This window comes from Atractosteus spatula, chromosome 2 (assembly GCF_055471065.1).
Source record: "Atractosteus spatula isolate fAtrSpa1 chromosome 2, fAtrSpa1.hap1, whole genome shotgun sequence".
Classification (NCBI taxonomy): domain Eukaryota; kingdom Metazoa; phylum Chordata; class Actinopteri; order Semionotiformes; family Lepisosteidae; genus Atractosteus; species Atractosteus spatula.
In genome coordinates, this window is record NC_142707.1 from 53,170,945 (window position 1) to 53,191,277 (window position 20,333).

The 20,333-nt window shown below is 37.4% G+C and overlaps 1 protein-coding gene across 14 annotated transcripts in view; it reads right to left on the reverse strand.

Moving 5' to 3' along the window:
* Positions 1–10,046: 10,046 nt before the first annotated feature.
* The window catches only part of LOC148839870 (pumilio homolog 2), a 49,015-nt gene continuing 38,728 nt past the window's right edge, over positions 10,047–20,333 (reverse strand). For 7 of the 14 annotated variants that reach the window (XM_088909698.1, XM_088909696.1, XM_088909695.1 and 4 more), the window contains exons 18-23: positions 18,272–18,409; positions 17,829–17,954; positions 17,153–17,224; positions 15,138–15,259; positions 14,073–14,265; positions 10,047–12,809 (exon numbers count right to left, since the gene is read on the reverse strand). In XM_088909698.1, coding sequence (XP_088765824.1) covers positions 12,678–12,809; positions 14,073–14,265; positions 15,138–15,259; positions 17,153–17,224; positions 17,829–17,954; positions 18,272–18,409 — 783 coding nt within the window. In that variant the 3' untranslated portion in view covers positions 10,047–12,677. The remainder of the gene's footprint in view (positions 12,810–14,072; positions 14,266–15,137; positions 15,260–17,152; positions 17,225–17,828; positions 17,955–18,271; positions 18,410–20,333) is intronic. The other 7 variants (XM_088909704.1, XM_088909705.1, XM_088909702.1 and 4 more) reach the window with 1 other exon arrangement.

Consider the following 20,333-nt stretch of genomic DNA (forward strand, 5'->3'; position numbering starts at 1 on the left):
TCAATAAAAACCTGATGCAATCATAAATTGTAATTGCTAATCTGGACATGCAAATATTCGAGCTAGACACTTCAGAAGGCAGAACATGTCAACAAAATGCTAAGATCTGAAGTTTAACACATCTAAAATGCATGTCTTCTTGACAAAACGTAATGGGCTTGGGCATGACGTCAGGATACACAGCTGAGGTGTGGTGAAGTAGTTGTGCTACTAAATTGGGTCATGGCTGTCTGCTAGTGTTTCCTCAGTGTCTGAGGGCCCAGTACAATCACACTGAACAAGATGATGTGATTCAAGTTGGCAGCTCAGCACCTGGTGAACCTGTGACGCAATACTTCCAACATCATTTGAGAGGTCAATGGAAGAAATAAAAGTCATGTTTATAAAGTAAAACAAATCTCTAATTTTTATTTTAAACGCATGTTGACAGAACGCCCTGCTCGAACCTGGATCCTAAGGGCACTCGGGGTTGTTGTAAATAATAATGTATTGAAAGAGCAAGAGATCTGACTCACTACTTTCCAGACCATGGTGTTATGATGTTAGTAACAGCTTGTCTCATGCTTAGTTAGTTTCTGGGCAAATGTCACTGGAGTTACTTGATCATCCACTAAAGCTGGAAGAACATGAATATGACATCAAATGACTTTTACATAGCAGCTCAAATTACTGGATCCTGATGAGAAACAGGGGGAAGTAAACAAAGAAAGTTGCTTTCTTAGTGTGTAGGTGTGACGAGATATTGGGAGGCTGCAGTCTTCTGTTCCGTTTATAGCTACCTGGCCAAAGACTGTCATTAGGAAATAAATTGAGCTTATACCATACACGCATATCTCTATATATATTACAGTCAAACACACCATAGAATTGGCATCAGATACTCAAAACATGCGAACACAGAAAAAAATTTTTTTTACCTTTCTGTACTTCCAAGACCGGAATTTTGTAATGTGCTAGATTGACAAATTTATTGAGAAATTTTGACCAAAATTCTGCTAGATTTTTTGTTTTGGGCTATGCTGTTTTCTTTTATTTCTGCTGAGGTTGCTTACCCAAACATAGAAAAATAGCTGGTGCAAAAACTTACCAAATTGTGTATAATACAGTACATACTGTAGCTGGATAATGGCTGTCCAATGATTTGTTGATGAACTTTCAGATGATTAACCGCTAATTTCTTTAAATGTCAGATTTAAAAACCTTTTTTCCAAATTGTTACTGAACATTTAGCATCACTAAGAAAGAAATTTAAAGTCATATTTAGAAAAAAATTGGTGCTCCTCTTTAGTCTGCATACATTGCTGTGGGTTGAGCCGTTAGAGGTGAATGTCCTACAATCAGCTGATCATTGATTTGCATAACAGCCAGTTTGGGTGTGCTTGCATTTTTCTTAATCCTTCCCTAGCATTTAGCAGATCAAAGAGATGAGCTATGAAGGTGGGGTGCTACAAATATAGACTCAATAGCTGTAGTGGGGGTGTGTCTGGAGTTTTAAGGTCTAAGTGTAGCCCTGCAGTAAGACCTACTGTAGTCCATGCTGAAGATAACAAATGTAAAGCAACACCAAAAACAAGATATTTCATTCAAGGCTGTCCTGGTTTATAGTGGTATGTTTAGGCTGGGATACTTTTACTTGAATGCTTTTACATTGTAACCAGATTGTCTAGTACAACAGACGACTGAATAGATGCTAATGACAGAATTGGTTCAGTATTAAAAATAAAACTGCTCAAACAGTAGGATGAAGATGTGCTTTGCTGGTCACAGCACTTTCAGCCCCCATTTCTTCTTTTGGTGGAATTGAGAAAAAATACCCGAGAAGTTGTTCACAATTTAAATACAAGAACAACAAATTCTCTTTACTATTATTCAAGTAACACGATGGATAAGAAAATCTGAGTTGAGTACATTCATAACCTTTATTGAATTTCAGAATGTAGAGCCCACTGTAAGTTGCTAGTGAGCAATGAAGTAGAAGTTGCAGATGAGTAAATAAACTTTATAACAGACGGTCGGGAGGAAGGTTAGATCCTAATTTCACAGACCCGCTTGCCTATGTATATAAGTCTCACACCCAAGACTTCACGTACCTCTCTTGCATCTCCTCCGTCTACACATTTGTAGCAGCTTCTTAGCTCAATCCTCACAATAATGAGGCAGGTTTGGTCAAACGTATTTGTAGTCAAACTAACCCTTATTTCTTCTACAGTTTTTCCCAAAGCTCTCAAAACGTTGACTTTCGTTTGGTAGTTCAGGAGTTAAAACACCACATTCTGGGAAAATTTAGCCCCTCTTTCTCTAATGCCCATTCTGTGTGTCCTTTTAATATTTCCAGTTGTCAGATCAATGTTTAATTGTTTTGATATTAAAACAGCTAAATAGCCAGTCATATCTCCTTTCTCCATGCCCTTGTGTAAGTTCATTACTCTAAGATTGTTTTGCCTGCAGCAATATTCCAGTTGATAAATTTCTTCAACTGCGGCCTGTACTTGCCTTCCAAGCACTACAATTTTCCTTTCTTTATTGTCAATATTCTTTTCTTGTTGATATAATTCTGATGTGAGCACCTCCAATTTTTCTATCAATAGAATCTACTATTTTTGAAACAATTTGGAAAAATATTTCATTAGATCTAGGATGCAAAGACAACAAATTTATTCATCTTGCTCAGCCTGCAATTCACAACTGATAATCCACTGGAGCTCAGCATCAGGTGTGAGCCTGGCCAGCACCTGGATGGGAGTACCTGGGAAAGCTAAGGTTGCTGCTGGAAGATGTGTTAGTGGGGCCAACAGGGGGGCGCTCACCCTGTCTGTGTGGGTCCTAGTGCCCAGAGTATAGTCATGGTGACACTAGACTGTAAAAAGGCGCCGTCCTTCAGATGAGACATAAAACTGAGGTCCCGACTCTCTGTGGTCATTAAAAATCCCAGGGCATTTTTCAAAAAGAGTAGGAGTGTTACACCACTGTCCTGGCTAAAGTCCCCCCCGGCCTTCAGCAATCATGGTCGCTTAATAATCCCCATGTATGAATTCCCTTCATTGCCTTATGTGTGGTGAGCATACTACCGTACTTTGGCTACTTTCCAGGTGGGTGCTACCCATTGGTGGTGGTGGAGAGGAGTCCCCATTATCAGAAAAGTGATATATAAGGGTAAGGATTATTTATTATGTATAACTCTTTAAACTGGTCTTGGCTATTTGACTCAGTTCACTGCTGAACTTAATTTTGTGTTGACATAAAAAAAATCACTCTCTATTTTACTCTTTAGTAGCATATAACTAAAGGCTCCAAATTATTTTCAACAGACGCACAAACTGGTTAATATTTTTAAACCATTGTTAGGTACTGCTTGAAGCTACTCAGGACCCATCCAACCTCAACTGCTCCACCTAATGTCACTAAATCTTTTTGGCTGTGTTTGTAATTGTGTCAGGACTGGAGTAAGTAGGAGTTTCAGCTCACCTGCCACAAGGGGCATCAAGACCTCCATTGTGTGTAAATAGGTTCACATGTGGTGAAATATTTGATTAATTAGGAAATTGATGAAGAAGCAGAAAGCCATATTCTCACATGGAATCAAATAAGACGTCCCATGGTATATTAAGGGATTCACTAGGCTAGTTGGTACTGGGTTGTTAAAGTCGATTTCCTTTTGTGTAAATTTTGAAGAGTTTAGTAAAATAAAACCTGAAAATAAAATAAAGTATTTTTCGTTCCCTTGTGGTTTTTCCTTGTGCTCATGCCTCACAAGCCACCTGGTTAGAGCTTGACCTGTCACAGTATAATTTTATGGATTGTCTGTAAAAATTTGCCAGTCTTTGAACTGTACTATAGGATATACAAATATTCCAATATTCAACATGTACATCTTTAACAACTAGAAAAGCTGAAGCAGAGATATCCAAACAGAGAAATGAGGCTTAAACCAGGAACAACACTGTATGTAAATAACATACAGCAAAAAATAAATCGAATTTCATTGCATTTTTCTGTGGGTGACTACTGAACCAACATAAACATGTATTAGTGGGGAAATGCAGTATATGGGAAAGAAATTAGCTTTTAGAAATAATTCTACTTTCTTTGACTGACTACTGTCTTTTAGAAGACATGCTTTGTAGTCAGGTCAAATCAGGATAATTTGTAAACTCCTCTGGAATAAACAGCTCAGGCTTTCTTACAACAATGATATTCTGATTTCCAGTCATGACTGGGTCTTGTTATCTTGCTATTTCGATAACAATCCGTATGTGGCTTTGAGCCGGCAGACTGTAAAGTCTCTTTTCACTGAAGTAAAAGTAGGAGGGACATTCTTTTCCTTGTTCTCAGCCATAAACTGCCAAAGTCCTCATTATTTCATGTCTATATGTTTTTAACAGAGTTACCACAAAACAGATGGTGAAGGCTAATGACTAATAGGTGGGTTTCAAGCTCCACATTGCTTTGGCTGATTAACTGGTGCAAGCACCTACTCTCAGAATCATAGAAATACAAAGAGCATTATGCATTTACAACAATTGCACAAAACTGAAAAACATTTTTTTTGTGATTTTTATGTTTATTTCCCCTTGGTGAGCTTGCAGAAAAGACATTTCATTGCCAGCTATTACTGCTGCACTTTGTACTGTTGTGCATTTGATAAACTTTGATTGATTGATTTATAAACAATGAAAAACAGAAATCTACTATATGACTACTATCTACTATACATTTTGACCTTTCTACTTATATTAGAGAAGCCATTTTGTTCTTGAATATACCAAGCTTTAGGAGAGTTTAACACACATAGCACAACCTTATTCTGCCCACTGGATGACTAGTGTCTAAAATAAAGAGGTGTGGACACTAAATAAAGTGTCTTAATTGTGCGTGTTGGAAAATGGATCCAAAAGTGACTGAGTGCTTCAGCCAGCTTCTTAACATGTTTCAACACTGTGCCAATCTATTGACAGATTTGCTTGAGAATACCTGTATGCTGCAATCCTGCTCTGTGTCATCCAGAATCATCATTAGCACAGTCTGGTAATAACCGGGGCAGCCACACATGAAACAGCCTGTGAAAAAGTGGTTTCCTTTGGATTCCCTAGTGTTTCATGTTACCCAGTATTTCTTTATTTGGGCAGCAATTGCAACTATACTGTAGTAATGACTTTGTCAGGTGAGTGCCACTTGCATTTAATCAAATAGTCGATCGGCTGGCTTCATATTGCCAAAGTTTCCTGTTAGCACTGACACTACTCTGCGGAATTCTTGCACGTCTAAGACACTAAAACTCAGGAGTTGCAATTTACGTGTATAACAATAAACATGAACAATTTTTTGAAACCATCCACTAGTGTTTTCTACTAGTAGGACAACTCTGATTATGAATACAGCTTAGTTTGAGTGAGAAGAAACAAAGCTTGTCGTTTAGCGCTTTTTAATGTACATTGATCAGAATCTTCAAAGTTTGAGCACAGCAACTCAAGGTAAACTATTCAGCAGCTGTCAAAACGGATTGTTATGGTAGCTTATCCATCACATTTACCAATCAAATCCTTTTAGATCATTGCCTACTGATTCTATTGAGTGTGGAACAAGCTATCCAGCCATGTTGTTGAAGTTGATATCATGGATTCTTTCTTTCTTATCAAGGAACACATGGACAAGATCCTTGAATCAATTAGCTACTAACTACCTAACTTGCTATATGGACAAAATGGCCTCCTCTCATATGTAACCTTTCCTATTTTCTTATGTTCTTAATTAAACTAGATTTTGAATGATAATTTTACTATGATTTTATGATGGTTATTAACTCATAAACAATTTTCTTAATTGGTTATCAATTACTGATATACAGAAACAGGTGAAAATGACACTGTGTAAAACAGTCTGCCAATAAAACTTGTGATGTATTCATACAAATCACCCTATTGAGATCTGAAACTATTTTACAAAATAATAATTTAATTAAATGGGTATTAAGCTGAATTAAGAAGGAGCTCAGCTGAAATAGAAACCAGAAGGCACAGGGTTGTGAAGTCCTCCAGCCTTCATAAAACAGATGTACAAGAGTTTGGTATAATCCACTAATAAAAACATTGGCTCAAATGACCTCTGTTTCTTTGTGAATGTTTTAATGTTCTCATGTGTAAGTGAACCAGATATCAATGCACGACTTACCAGGTTCAGTCTTCCTAATTTGCTCCATTACAGAGTTCAGCTACAACCATCTCCTTAATTATCTTACTGATAAATAAAAATACCTGTATATCAATACAAAGGTTCCAGTTACTTTAAAGGGCAGAAATGTAATGCCGTAATGGAGTGGACTGGAGGGACCACCTCAAGTTCAGTGTCCCTGTGTTAATGGATTTGGCAAATAATAGCACGCATGTATTTCCACAGTTTGTGAAAGGCCGCTCAGCTTTTCCCCCCCCAAGCACACATGATGAGGTTCAGGGTGAAACTGATGTTGAAACCTCCGTTCCTCAGGATGTTGTGGCTTAGCCCCATGGCCTGTCATGGTTTATTGTCCGTCCTCCACAGTTTGACTCAGCAAAACTGGCCAGACAACTTAATGAGACATCATGAGATGAAGTCTAGGAGACACTGTTTTTTCAAACATCATTTGATGGCATTGGAGGGGGAAAAAAAGAAAGGAAACCCCAATTAAGTGCCTGAAAGGAAGTGCCACAACCATTTGTTTAAAGCTAAGCCTGACATAGCAATAAAGAGCCATTTTGTATATAATGAAATGAAGATGAACTTAAAAGCACTTCATTTTAACTTCTGAGTGGTTTCAGACTGCAGATGTGGGAAAGGATTTTGTTCTGCCGGGGGTGACTAAGGATTTTTAAGATTTATTCCATATGGCCGTGTATTTTATCTTTAATGAGGTAACCCACACAGACTATTGCACAGGGTAATTGGGAACAGCAGCAGAATGAGGTTTATCAGACATCTGAAACCTTTCTTCACTGTAAGAAGGGATGGGGTTAAGGGTGCTAACCTGGAAACAGCCTTTACACACTTTACTATTTACTGCAATCCTACTCTGTCTCGACATAGGGATATAAGGACAGGCCAAGTTCCCACGACTGCCTGTCCTTCACCTGCAATCAATCTGTGTTCCTTTGTGGTTTATTACTGTTCAGCAGCTGCAAAGTGGCTCATTCTCAGCAAAGCAACTTCAAGCACTAGAGTCATTTTTAAGATGACTGATGGGCATGTGGCAGGAGGGAAAACGGGAGTAATTTCAGATGATTTTGCAATGATCCCCACCAGGGGGCAACTGAACAAAGGCCTCACCAAGCTTCCTCAGCATTCTGCATCTCTGCTGCATACATTTAAAAATAAAAAAAAGTTTAAAAACATTGGGCTAAGGAGTGACGTATACAGTAAAAGAAGAATCCATGTAATCCAAACTTAAAAATATATAATAATCATATGCATGCTTCTTCAATTCCTTGAACTTTTTTCGGCCTTTACTGAGTGCGCTATTCATCCATCTATCTTCTAACGGCTTTATCTAGTTCAGGGTGGCAGGGGAGCTGAAGCCTGCAAGTAATAGCAACCCAGAGTCAGGAATTAACCTAGGGCCCCTACAGTGCCAACAGTGCACTATTCAATGTCCCCAAATTTCTGTTTTCAGAAGTACTTGCAGGGAAGAGCTTCCAGTACTAATTACAAGTGTTAGCATTATCCTTTCTTTGCTTTCTGTATGTAACATAGTAAACCTACACCTTGCAGTGAGTGGAGTAAAGCATTGCCTGAAACTTCAGCTAATTCTGTGCAAGGCTGTGTAAAGAAAACAGAGTGTATAAAGGTCACTTGTTGCGTTAGCTGATCGGGCATTTACAGTACATTAGCATTTAAAATGAACTACAGCATACCCTCCGATGGCTCAAGTTTGTGTTATGTATGTCTAGTCTGATTTAATCACGTGAAACTGGCCACACCCATAGTCTGACTCTCAGACGTTTCACAGAACACAATACATAATTAGCAGAAGTATCATCGTTCTACTTTGCACAGTTATCTATAAATATTTATGTTTTCAAATAGTTGTTGCTGTTGAAAAAGATGTGAATGGAGTTTTCCCCTCCAAGATGTGGCAGTGTCAATATGAAAATAAGTGTAAGCATAATAAATAATAAAGAGATAAACAGCTTACCTGCTATTCAGATTCTAACCACTATCCCAATAAACCACATAAATGTGGGTTATGGACATCTACATTTAAAAAATTCTCAGGGTCTCTTTATCTCACTTAAATACTGTACACACCCCAGAAACCACTCTTTATAAAATAACCGTAATTGAGTCTCTTTAGAGTGGAGAAAGAGGGAAAAACCATAATTGCCAAACCACACAACATGACCAATGTTTCACCACACCTGTGAGAGAAAAAAGGTCCTTTGTGTAAATCGACATTTTGTGTAAACCCACATCTTTGAAAACCAAAGGGTAGAGGGCGAATTAACTGCCCAACACAAAAGCATATTAAATGTAATGAATGCTCCCTAAAGAATGAATTACTGAAGACTGACTGAATAAAAAAAAAATTAGGAGTTCACCCTTGTATATCCATAACGAACTACAAATAAAACTTCAGTCAGTAAGTAGGAGATTATAAACTCTCCTTCCTTGTATTGATGATCGTGCTATAGCACTGTCTCATAACTCTTTGGAGTTAACGCTGTTTGCAAGGTTTGCAAGAGGTCACAACAGACGTTTAGATGAAGTGGGAATTCATCTTGATGAGTATCAGAGGAACTGCAAGTGCATTTCCAAAGGGATTGGAAAAGAAAAAAAATCTTTTTCAAGTGTTTTTTTTTGCATATTTTGAAAGCGGTCAGAATGCAATCCAGACTTGGTTTTGGAAAGATGAAGCTCTATTCTTTAATAACAGAGTTCGTAAATGAATGTACACTAGGCCATTCGTTCAGCTCATTTATTAGCCAATTAACCTGAGGATCTAATCCAGCCAGGTGGGGATGAGGCAGAGCAGGCAGATTAGCTCATCTCCCTCAGCTTCCAGCTGCTCATCTTTTAACTTGTCACAAAAAGCACAGACCTGTGCAGAAACATCACAGGTTGGAAGAAAGGATAATCCCTCACAGACATTGATTTAGAGGGGGCGTTGTGTCACAGAGAGCCGAGACAGCCCTGGCTGACAACTCCCACCCTACTCTCAGTGGGCTCTGGTGAGCTGTGACACTGCTTGGTGAATTCCGACCACAGGCTGCTGGTGACATGACCCACGTGCAATACCTGGATCAGATTCAGTGTCTGCAAAAGAATTTCAAAAGTAAAAAACAGGAGACACTTAATATAGTTAATAAATTAACAATATTAAAGCAAGTGAATTTCTGCTGATTCCTGTTTCCGTATTAGTACAGCATTAAGTATCAACTTAGAAATTTGATTGAGTCATTTGTAGTGTATTTTTATGAAGTATTGTAACAGCACCATCTGCTGGTTTTACATAAGAAGTGTAAAAATGGACTCCAAAGAAAAACAAGATTATGAAGAATGAATAATGAATGGCAGTGATTAGGGTTCAAGACTCTGGAACTGGAAGGTTTTTGGTCTGAATCCCAGATGAGATACTGCTGTTGTACCCTTGAGCAAGGTATTTCACCCCAAACATCTCCAGTACCCATCTGTATAAATGGGTGCAAATGTAAGATGCTTTGGGTAAAAGTGTCAGATAAATCAGTAACAATATTGAGAAAGAAAGCACAAAGATGACAGCCTAAAACTAATGCTCCTAGAAAAAGAACTATTTTAATTAAAAAATGCTATAACTACGTCTCAATTCTCAGTCTTCATTGGACTGGAAATAAATGCAAAAAAGAAACAGCCTAGTGCAGACTAGAGACATCAAGATTGAAATGGTAAGTGTGCCATATTCAGTGAGGGTGCTTTGTGAAGCCGTGAGGGGTGTCTATTTATAGTGTGTATTCGAGGATTTAAATCTAAAAATACTTCAGGAACAAATCTCTACTTTGTGAAAATTATTGTATGTTGTTTCAAAACAAAAGCCATGATGGGCATTTTCCTACAGAAAACACATGACCAAGTTTATTTCATACAATGTTATTCACATTTTTTCCTCTTTTTTGTTTATACAGCATATACAAATGATCAAATAACAAATAATTTTGTAGAACTGCCATGGAGACTGGTGGCCAACTTGATCACACACGAATGACAAACTGGTCCAAACACACCATCCATCAAAAAAAAAAACACACGTCAGAGGAACAGCTTAGTGGTTTTGTCACATTTTTCTTCTCCAGAAATTCAGAACTAGCACAGCCCCTGTATCACCAACCAAGAGAACACCGTAGAGCCATTACACATCCGCCATTATACAAACACAGTTGCCATGGAAACTTGGGCAGTGCTCCCTAACAAAACTGAAACAGGTCTGATGGAGAGTGTTCGAACAAACCAGACAAGATATACTGTAAAAGAGTCACCTGCATTACTTCAGGAGGTTTTAAACACAAACGGGCTCGAAAAACTGCTACAATAAGGCTGAAGGATAAAAACTAAATGTACATAATTTCTCTGTCCCCTAAAACTTACCATGAACTTAACCCATGACAGACCTTTGTAAGCACAGCCCCAGTTAAAACTTTTGACTGCCCAAAGCCAAGTCACCTGAGGACTCAGGAAAAAAATAAAAAACGAACCTCCATAACATTCATCACCTATACAAAAAGCTGACCAAAGTCAGTGAAATACAAGAAAAATGATTAAAATTTTCTTAAACTGAATTTACAAATCTGATTTCAAAATATATCCAGAGTCAAAAGTTACAAAGAATTGTTTAATTATACATATCTTGTCACAATTCTGCCTGCAAAAAAGGATATTTTAATTACTTCGGGAAATGTACATAAGGCCACCTGTAAATGTACATAACGTCTGCTAGTGTTACAGCCTCAAATGTTCAAATTATTATAATTGACAATATCATACATTCTTTCACTTACAAGTTAGTAGATGTTCCAAAATACAGTACTCTTCTGTACAAAAGAAAGTCCTGTCAGGCTAGATGGAAAGTTTCCATGGTAACTAAATGTCTTGTCCAGTCCTTTCGATTTTCTAAACACAATGTACTTTAACAATTTATGACAGTATAATTCATGACCATATTAACAGAATATTTAACAACTACATGTATAAACAAAAGCTACTGTTCCTAACAATAGTTAAAAAGAATGCAATGTCAAATTCCGAAGCCATATAAAGATAGAATTTTTAAAAATCACTCTTCCAAAGTTCCAAAGAAATTTACAGTATACAACACTATATGCCAAGGGAAGGGGTGAGGGAGTGAATTTACACTAAAATGCTAATTTTTGCGTTTTTTGTCAAAAGGGTAAAAGACATTACATTTACAGCATCAAGGTTTACAAATGTACAACTGTACAAACAAAGTAAAGCATCACTACTAAGTTAGCAAGGCCTGTGATAAACATAGAAAGAAGTTTTTGTAATTCAAGATTTGAAACTGTAAACTTACATCTATGTAATTAACTAGACATATACACTACATATTTATATGAAGCAAAACAATGGCTATTTGAATAATCATGCATGCCTCAGAATGAGCTATCAAGTATACCTTCTGATGGCCCCTTTTAATTTCTAACTCTGCTGAAGATTTCTATTTAACATTTCAAAGCAGAAATAAAAAATGTCTAGACCTTCACCTCTTCCTGACCAATGTGGATGATGAAATAAGTATGTCCTGTCAGCCTGTTTAAAATGCAAATGCACTTAAATCTTGCTCTATAAATGGGGGGAAACGCTAAAATTCTCACCGTAATTTTCATATATTTATGTACGTATAGAAGTACCATCATATTTTGTCCCCCCACCTCAAAAAATTAAATATTCACTTATATACAAAGCTGCTATACATCACCATCGTTTTCAGCAAAACAAAATTATAGGGTATTGATCATCTCAAACTACTGAACATTAACAGTTCAAAGAAGTGAGATGAAGTAAGTATTCACCACCAAGGGCTTTCAGTATAATCATTAAAATAATTGCCTATATCATGTGATTTTATAGAAGGCTGTTTTGCCGTTTCCAAGACAAAGTTACAAAATATGAACTACAAAAAAACTTAACTTTCTACGTTCTGTATCTACAAAGAACTGTCACTTAACTGTCAGCTATTTCTAGCAGTGCTTAGGAGAGATGAAGCACAATACATAATGTATATATATTTATATATAAAATGAGGGGCATCTGTTGTGCTGTTGTGCCAGCAGACTTATCACGTCACTTGCTGGTGTACTGTAAGAATACCACTTTTCTCAGTTTAAAAACTACCCATTTTTTACAATGAATTTACAAGGTAAAAATTTACAAAATGTAACAACTAGTTTGATACAATTACATCATATACAAGCATTCTGTGCTTTACCCAGCAGAGCAATCTGATAAATCGCTGGCAATGTGCTGGAAGTGTAGGCAAATACCGGACAAAATACATGGACTATTCTCTCGGTTTTCCTAAAGTGGCCAGAAAAAACAGGGGGGGAGAGGGGGGGGGGGAGAGGGAGCCATAGCGTTTTTAGGTGAAGATGATTTTTGGTAAATTCCTCTCAGCTGATTGGATACACCTGATTCCTGGAAGGGCTGACAGCCTGTGCACATTCCTACATCAGCCCATTAGTTGGTCCGCCAATTGGCCCGAGCTCAGCGCTGTTCTTCATGTAATACTTCTCCAGTTTGGCCAAGATGTGTTTTCCATAGGTGTACTTGCGTAAAGTCGCAATGTGAGGACGTATCTGCACACAAAAACATTTGTTTTTAAATAACAAGCAACAAAACATTCTGGCATGAATCCTCTAAACTCAACACATCTAAAATGGATATAGAAGGCAAAGGAGTACTTTTCTTTTAAAATGCAAATGTGATCTTGTGTGTATGAAGAAAGGTTTAACATCCTCTCACAATATCATCATGACCGGAATAGCTGGTTGTGTGGTTAATGGATACACTGCTAAGCTTTTTGTTTCCACAAATGATAAGACTGCCTGAACTGAACCTGAAGAATAATTGATATCATTTTAGATTAAATATTAGATAAAAAATGATGTGGACCTCATAGACAAAACTACTATAAATGATTTGAGCATTTTTTGTGCTTCACCATAGAATAAATTGGGCATTCTTTTGTTTAATGTAATGAAAATTATGTGAACCATTTGCTTATTAAGTTACACTGCATATCGTTTTGACTTCAGTATCTCCAAGTTGCATTTCATAAATGCAGAGATTATCTTATTGTTTAGTATGCAACATGCTGAATGATAGATCAGTTGTGATGATAATCTTCATGATAATCCACACTATTAGCTGATCAATATTGAACACATCAAAAGATAGTTAAACTATTCATCTGACAAACTTTGAATTTTATGGGAATTACTTTCATAAGGCTATTAAATAATGGTAACGGTGAGCCTGTCTCTAACGAAGTAGGTTTTTAAAAGGTCAAATCTGATTACAAATTGTACCATGAGTCATGCATGGTTTCTTGTGAATCTGTTTGTAGAAAAATCTCAGCCTGGACTGGATGCAAAACGGTCACTCTTAGATGAGAAAAGAAGTCCTGTAATGGCCTAGTCAAAGTCATTCAAATGTTGTGGCGGGACCTGAAGTGAGCTGTCCATGCACAACAGCCCTTAGATGTCACAGAGTTCTGCAAGGAGGAATGGGCCAAAAATGTGAGAGGCTGAGCAGCGATTAAAAACCATTCAGCTACAGTCACTGCTGCTCAATGGAATGCCACTAGTTCATGAATGTAAAGATTCACATAGTTTGACTCAGACAGATTTTGAATGTTGCAACATCTGGGGATAAATAAATGTTAAAAGAGTCTTATCATGACTTAGATTGAGATCATATAACATTTTAGGTTTCAAATTTATGAAATAAGTGAAAATCTTAAGGGGTTACAGACTTTTTCTGTGAACTGTAAGAGAGAAGCACTAAATAACACATTCCTAAGAATTGTACTTTAGAACAGACACACGTCTACCTCTCACCTTGTGCATGATTATTTTGCGCTGTGCTGGCTCTGCCATGTCAATCATCTTCTGTACTACATAGTTGGCATACTGGTCTTTCATCATGGTGTATAAGGCACTGTGGGGACCATCGTTCTGGCAGCAAACCTCATCAATCAGCAAAGCTCTCTCTGCCCGGGAGGAGTGCGTCACACACTTCTCCACCACATTGCTGCAAGACAAATGACAGGTCTTTGAAACCGGAGACAGCACTGTTTCCTTCAAAACGCTCTGGCTACTATGGCTTTTTGCTTTTGATCTTGTATGTACGGTACGATTACCAGACTCACTTCATTTCATGTCATCCCTTTTCACTTTACAGTAAACTTTCAATACCTTTCAAGTGATGTCTGACAAGTTTCTCCTTTTGCCCTGTGCTATGTAGTTTTAGACTTGAGCAGCTGGATACAATCATAAAATAAAATAAATAAAATGCTCATCTGTAATGAAATCCAGACTCTAACCTTATCATGGTGGCACAAAGTTATGTAGCAACTGATTCATCATGATTCAGTTGGTTTCTCATGCTGAATATGGGATCTACATACTACTTATTAAAGCTTATCTTTAAAGTAGAAACAGAGAGGTAAAACAGGTCATTTTAATTTATTTAGCGAAATCAAGATTTAAAATGGCTTTTTAGCACATTTTTTACTGCACTCCCTTGTTTTTTTAAATCAGAAACTTTTCTTAAAACATTATAGTGAACATGACTATATCTGCATTGCCTATTATATAAATACATTTTAACATTTTAACTAATGCATTCATCGTTTTAAAGAATAACCATTTCTCTTTGAAATTTCATTTCAATTTAAGGTCGCTGGGTTCCAGCAGAAAAAAAAAAGTTTTCCCCAAAAATACAAATGAAAAACAGGATTACAAAATTATGGAAATTAATGACATTTTATTTACAAACAACAAAACATGCTAAATGGCTTACAAACTGGTAACTTAAAGCTTCAAAAGATCTGATCAACTCCGGTGACACAGACATAACCATGAAGAAAAATCTTCCCACACAAACAGGGGCTGTTTACGTACCTTGCAAACTTGTGTTGACTCAAGGCTAAAACCTTTCCTCTGATCTCGGCTACAATTTTACTTTTATCCTCAGGTCGCCCATGCTCCAGAACATGTTGGATGACATAATTACCATACTGATCCTGTTGGGACAGACAGAAACGCGAGGTTCTCTTTTAGAATATGAAGATGTAAAAAGTCAATAAAAATGATTACTTTTTCCCCCTTAAAACAAGCATGCATGTCTATTGGTGCATCGATGCAGATGTATAGTATCAACCACAAACATTTGGATCAATATTATTCCTCTGAAAAAGCAGGTGAATATTTGTTCACTTCACATTTCTCCAAAGGAAATAAACCTCTATAAACTAAATTCTTATGGATGCTGTTTGCTTAGTAGCTCCTTGCTTTTTTAACATCCTAAAATATACCCTGGCTCAACTCAAAGCAAAATGGTACATACATTTAGTTTTATATACTTTGAACAAATAAGACACACTAACCTTTAGGGAAAATAAAACCATAGCTGATAAGCTGACATGAACCTCCTATGCTCTATTCATGTTCATGGCCTGCAGGGATGTTCTGTCCACAATCCAGATGCAGAAGAAAAAACCTGGACTCCAATGGCATCATTTGTTTTAACCAAGAGGCAAAGTAAAGACAATGCTGGCTGGATAAATTGTCCAGACAACATTCTCACTTGACTGGTGGCAAATTAAACAAGTCTGTGAAATGTCTGAGGAACAGTGATGATGCATTTCCTCTGCAAGCACAGCATTAAGATCAGACAACGGATCCACACTATACTATTTCCATGTCTGACTGCATCTGGTGCCAGTCAAGCCTGTGTAAACTACACATGACACAGGATCACAATGTAAATGCACATGGTTTACATGCAATGCTGCCAGCAACTTAACAGCCTACTGACACAACGGTTCAATGGCTCAGACAACAAATTCTAAAAGTTTGATTTTTCAGAGATCACTAATATTTGATACCTAAGGTTTGTGGTTGGGAAAATGAACAACAAACAAGAAAAAAAATTCTCCCTTTTGCCAAGATTTTTATAAGGGCTACAGAACTCATGAAAGAAGAGGAGCATTGTGTGCCACAACAACATTAAGATTAACGAGCTACGAGCAGAGGGTTCATTTCAATCTACAGGACTGATCTAAAATTAGACCTCAATGGCATGATTTAGAATTAAGGAAAGAGACAAATAAAAACCACAGAGCATAAGGAAAGCATCTTTACATTGTTTTGCTATTCAAAATATGCAACTCTTAATACAATGACAAAGAATATCTTTCAACTGCGGTAGAGCAAAACATAGTCTATAGTATATATAAAATTTGACTTATTTTACACTATAAGTTCAAAATTAGACAAAAGTCCAAGAGAATCAGAGTATTACACATCATCATGAATGTGTACCATCAAAACAGAGGTTCCACATCAGAAAAGCATTTCATGTGTGCCTCATTAACAATGAAGTGTGGAAGGCTGTACTCCCCCAGTCCTTCACATAGTTCACTGAAGTCTAACTGACGTGCTGTTATATACTGCCCCGAACGCTGCATGCAAACTACATCCAAGCCCTTTTGCAATCAGTTTCTGAAATGAACCCTTCTATGTATTTTCACAGACTGTAGCTTAGTCAATTCAGTCTGAATACAATTAAGTATTTTACTTCAAAGTGTTACTGGCAACATCTTCCCTAGTAGGAGGGATCTGCTGTTTTGAAATTAAAAACATGTTCAATCTAATTCAAAAGCAGTTCTATGATGTATGACCTAGCGTTGTGTAATTCTGTGATATCCCTTAATAGAAAATATGTGCCAAAATCACTTTGAAGTAGAAGTAGTTTTTCATTAAAGGGCTTTGTTTCTAACGGTATGTTGTTGTTTCAGATTTTTAATGCTCTGTATATTAAACAAGATATTTCTGAAGCACATTAAGATTAATCAAGAGAAAAACTGAGAGGATTAGAAATCCTTCACGTGTTTAGAGAATGTAATTGCTCTGACCTTGAACAGGGCATCACTTGACACTGTATAAAAAGTTTTGGTTGTCATCTCCAATGAAACTCCTTGATATTTCTAGATAAAATAAGGGGTGTTTTATAAGAAGGATTGTTTCACTTGTTCAAAGAAATGATAGAATTGTATCATGGCGGTTTTTTAATCTATATTATAGGGATTCAATTTTAATTCTTCCACAAACAACGTAATGTCCTTTGTTATGTAATGAAGAAACATGCAAACAAAATAAAAACATGCAAGGACTCCATTACAACAACCTGACCCTGACTGACCACTCACACCCTCACCCACATTTCCAAACAGAGATGCTTCTCTTTAAAGATAATAGAGGTGGAGCTGCCTGAAAATCTTCTGGACACATTCATGACAATCAGCAGGACATGCACTTTACTAATGACTGATCTAATGCTTACAAGACTGCCACTGGAATTTCCGTGGCAGAGAGAGAACAAAAGAACAAAGCAAAACATGCTTAAAAAAACACGAAAAAAGGTGAACTAAGATAGCTTGATACAGAAATATAAAACCGATGAAAACGCATTCCCTAAAAAAAGGACATTCTGCAAAAAAAGAATGGCAGTGGATTATGACATTTTTCTTCACGCACGCCAACCCCCCTGCCCCCCTGCCGCCGCCCACCCGCCCAGGAAAGACCGCTGACCTGTACAAGCTGCTCCGTGTGCTGGTGCAGCTCCTCCAGAATGGGCAGGGTCTGCTCCTGAGTGCAGTGCTCCAGGATCCTCTGGATGACCCGGCAGCCGTACGGGTGAGTGGAGAGCACAAACACCTGCGGGGGCAAGACCGACCTGGCTTTAAAAGCAGACTAGACACTGAGTGACGGCATCGAAAAATAAAAGGGATGAAGCCCAGGTGACTGTTGAGGCTGGTGATGCTTAACAGCAATAAAAACCTACGGCAACAAAGCAGCTGTTCTGACCATTTTATGGCGCCTGCTGCTTATGTTTTCTATTTTTTCTCTGGATAGGATTTTGAAAAAAGTACTAAAAGTTCTAAGCGCACAAAGTGTGAAAAAGCACTAAAACCACTAAGATGCTTAAAACAAATAAACATTTTGGATGGGTCTTTGAACACGTCAATAATTACCTGTCCCTTGAATGCGTCTATGATGAACTGCAGTGCCTGCGGCTGAACACATTCTATGCACTTTTGTACTACATGGTTCCCATTTTGATCTTTCACACACTTCAGAACATGTCCATCCAGCTCTCTGACCATCTCATTCTGGAGAGAAATGCAGAGATTTAACTTTCTAAAGCATGCTTAACAAAACACAGTCGGGTTTCAGCATATACAAGTCTCAGATATACAGCCCATCAGTTTATATTAATTTTTATTTTAAAAAGTCCCATATTTCTAGAATGGATTAATAAATACTTTTTAAATTTAAGGAATACAACCAGAATATAAACAAACGCATTGCCCATACATTATACATTTTGGACCAAAATATTCAACATTTCATTTAACAATTAACAACGTAATTTTCTCACTCTATTTAAGTCTAAAATGACTCGATAATCCTTTTTCCAATATAGAGTACTTGGGGGAAAAAAAATGATTTATTGTCTCAATGAAAAAGCCCGACAACACAGTCAACGCAATTCAATGCCTCCACTCTTGCAGCAGAGACGGTGAACAGCACAGACAGCAGTGCAATTGAACATACTGTCACGCCAGCCCCCACAGTTCATCGCCACTTTGCCTCAGCTACAATGATACGCAATAACCATGTAGACCACAGGCTTTCCCGACTTCAATCCACTACTACAGCACAGCGACTGCAAGGCCAAATCTGATAGAGGGACAGGCGTGTTTTACATTTTAATAACTGCAAAGTGGTGGCAGGGAATCCCAAGCCTGTCATGCTGGGATATCTCTGACCGCTGCGGTACCTTCACGTTTGCCGACTCACTCAGCGATTTTGCCTTCAGCTCCAGCTTCCACCTTCAAGGTCTGCTGCACGCATGCCGAGATTCATGAACTTACTGTATTCCTTCAACTAAATGGGTACTTTACTGACTGGTTCTGTACCTAGTAAATGTGTGGTAAGTGAAGGAAGGTCCCAGGATTACATCCCTGGGCAGATAAGTTATTTCTTTATAAGAATTTTTAAAGATAAACATTTACAATTCAATCTTTCATGATTTACCAGCGTAGCTTGTTTTCCGTATTTAGCGTAAAATATATATGTATTCTTTTTTGACTTTACAAACTGTTTAACAAATGTATATAAATTAAAAATTCATATATAGGGGCTGATGTTTCATTTAAACAACATGAAAAGTATGTGAAATGTTTAAATGGATTTAAACTGGAAGTTAAGGTTAATTCAGAAACTTTAGATTTGTGGCTGAATGTTTTAAAAAACTGCTTCATGCTTTAGTTTGAAAAATTTAAATTTTTATATTTCATAAAGTGACATTTCTTTGGTCATTAGTGCGAGATCGACTGCAGTTTGTTTTGACGTGTAACGACAGCACGACAATGACCCCGAACACACTTCAAAAAGCACCCAGGAATAATTCAAGACAAAAAGCTGGACTGTTCTGATGTGGCCAGCAATGAATCCAGATCTAAACCCCATTGAAAAACTGTGAGAGATCTGAAAACAGCAGCTGGGAGAAGGCACCCTTCAAATCTGGGATAACTGGAGCAGTTTGCACCAGAAGAGTGGGCCAAACTGCCAGTACAGAGGTGCAGAAAGCTCATCGATGGCTATAAGAAGTGCTTGATTGCAGTAATTTTGACCAAAGGCTGTGCTTCCAAATATTAAATCTGGGGTGTCAATAATTTTGTCAATGCCATTTCTTTTTATTTTCTAATTTAAAAGGATATATTAAGTTCTGAAACAAAAACAAAGGTTCTGTAATATGAACAGTGAAATAAAGAATTGTGGAGACCAATACTTTGGCCAATTTCAAGTTATTTTTAGAGAAAAGTGTGAGTTATTTGCAAAAAGTGCAAGGGTGCCAATATTTTTGGCCACAACTGTACACCATGAAAACTGAAGAATCAAATCATTGCACTGATTTTTACGCAAGTTTTCTGAGGTGAATAATAAAAATCAATAAACTCCCATGAAAACCCATTCAAGATTCAACCTCCATCCATCTCTCACATGCATTTTTTCACTTAAATATTGGGG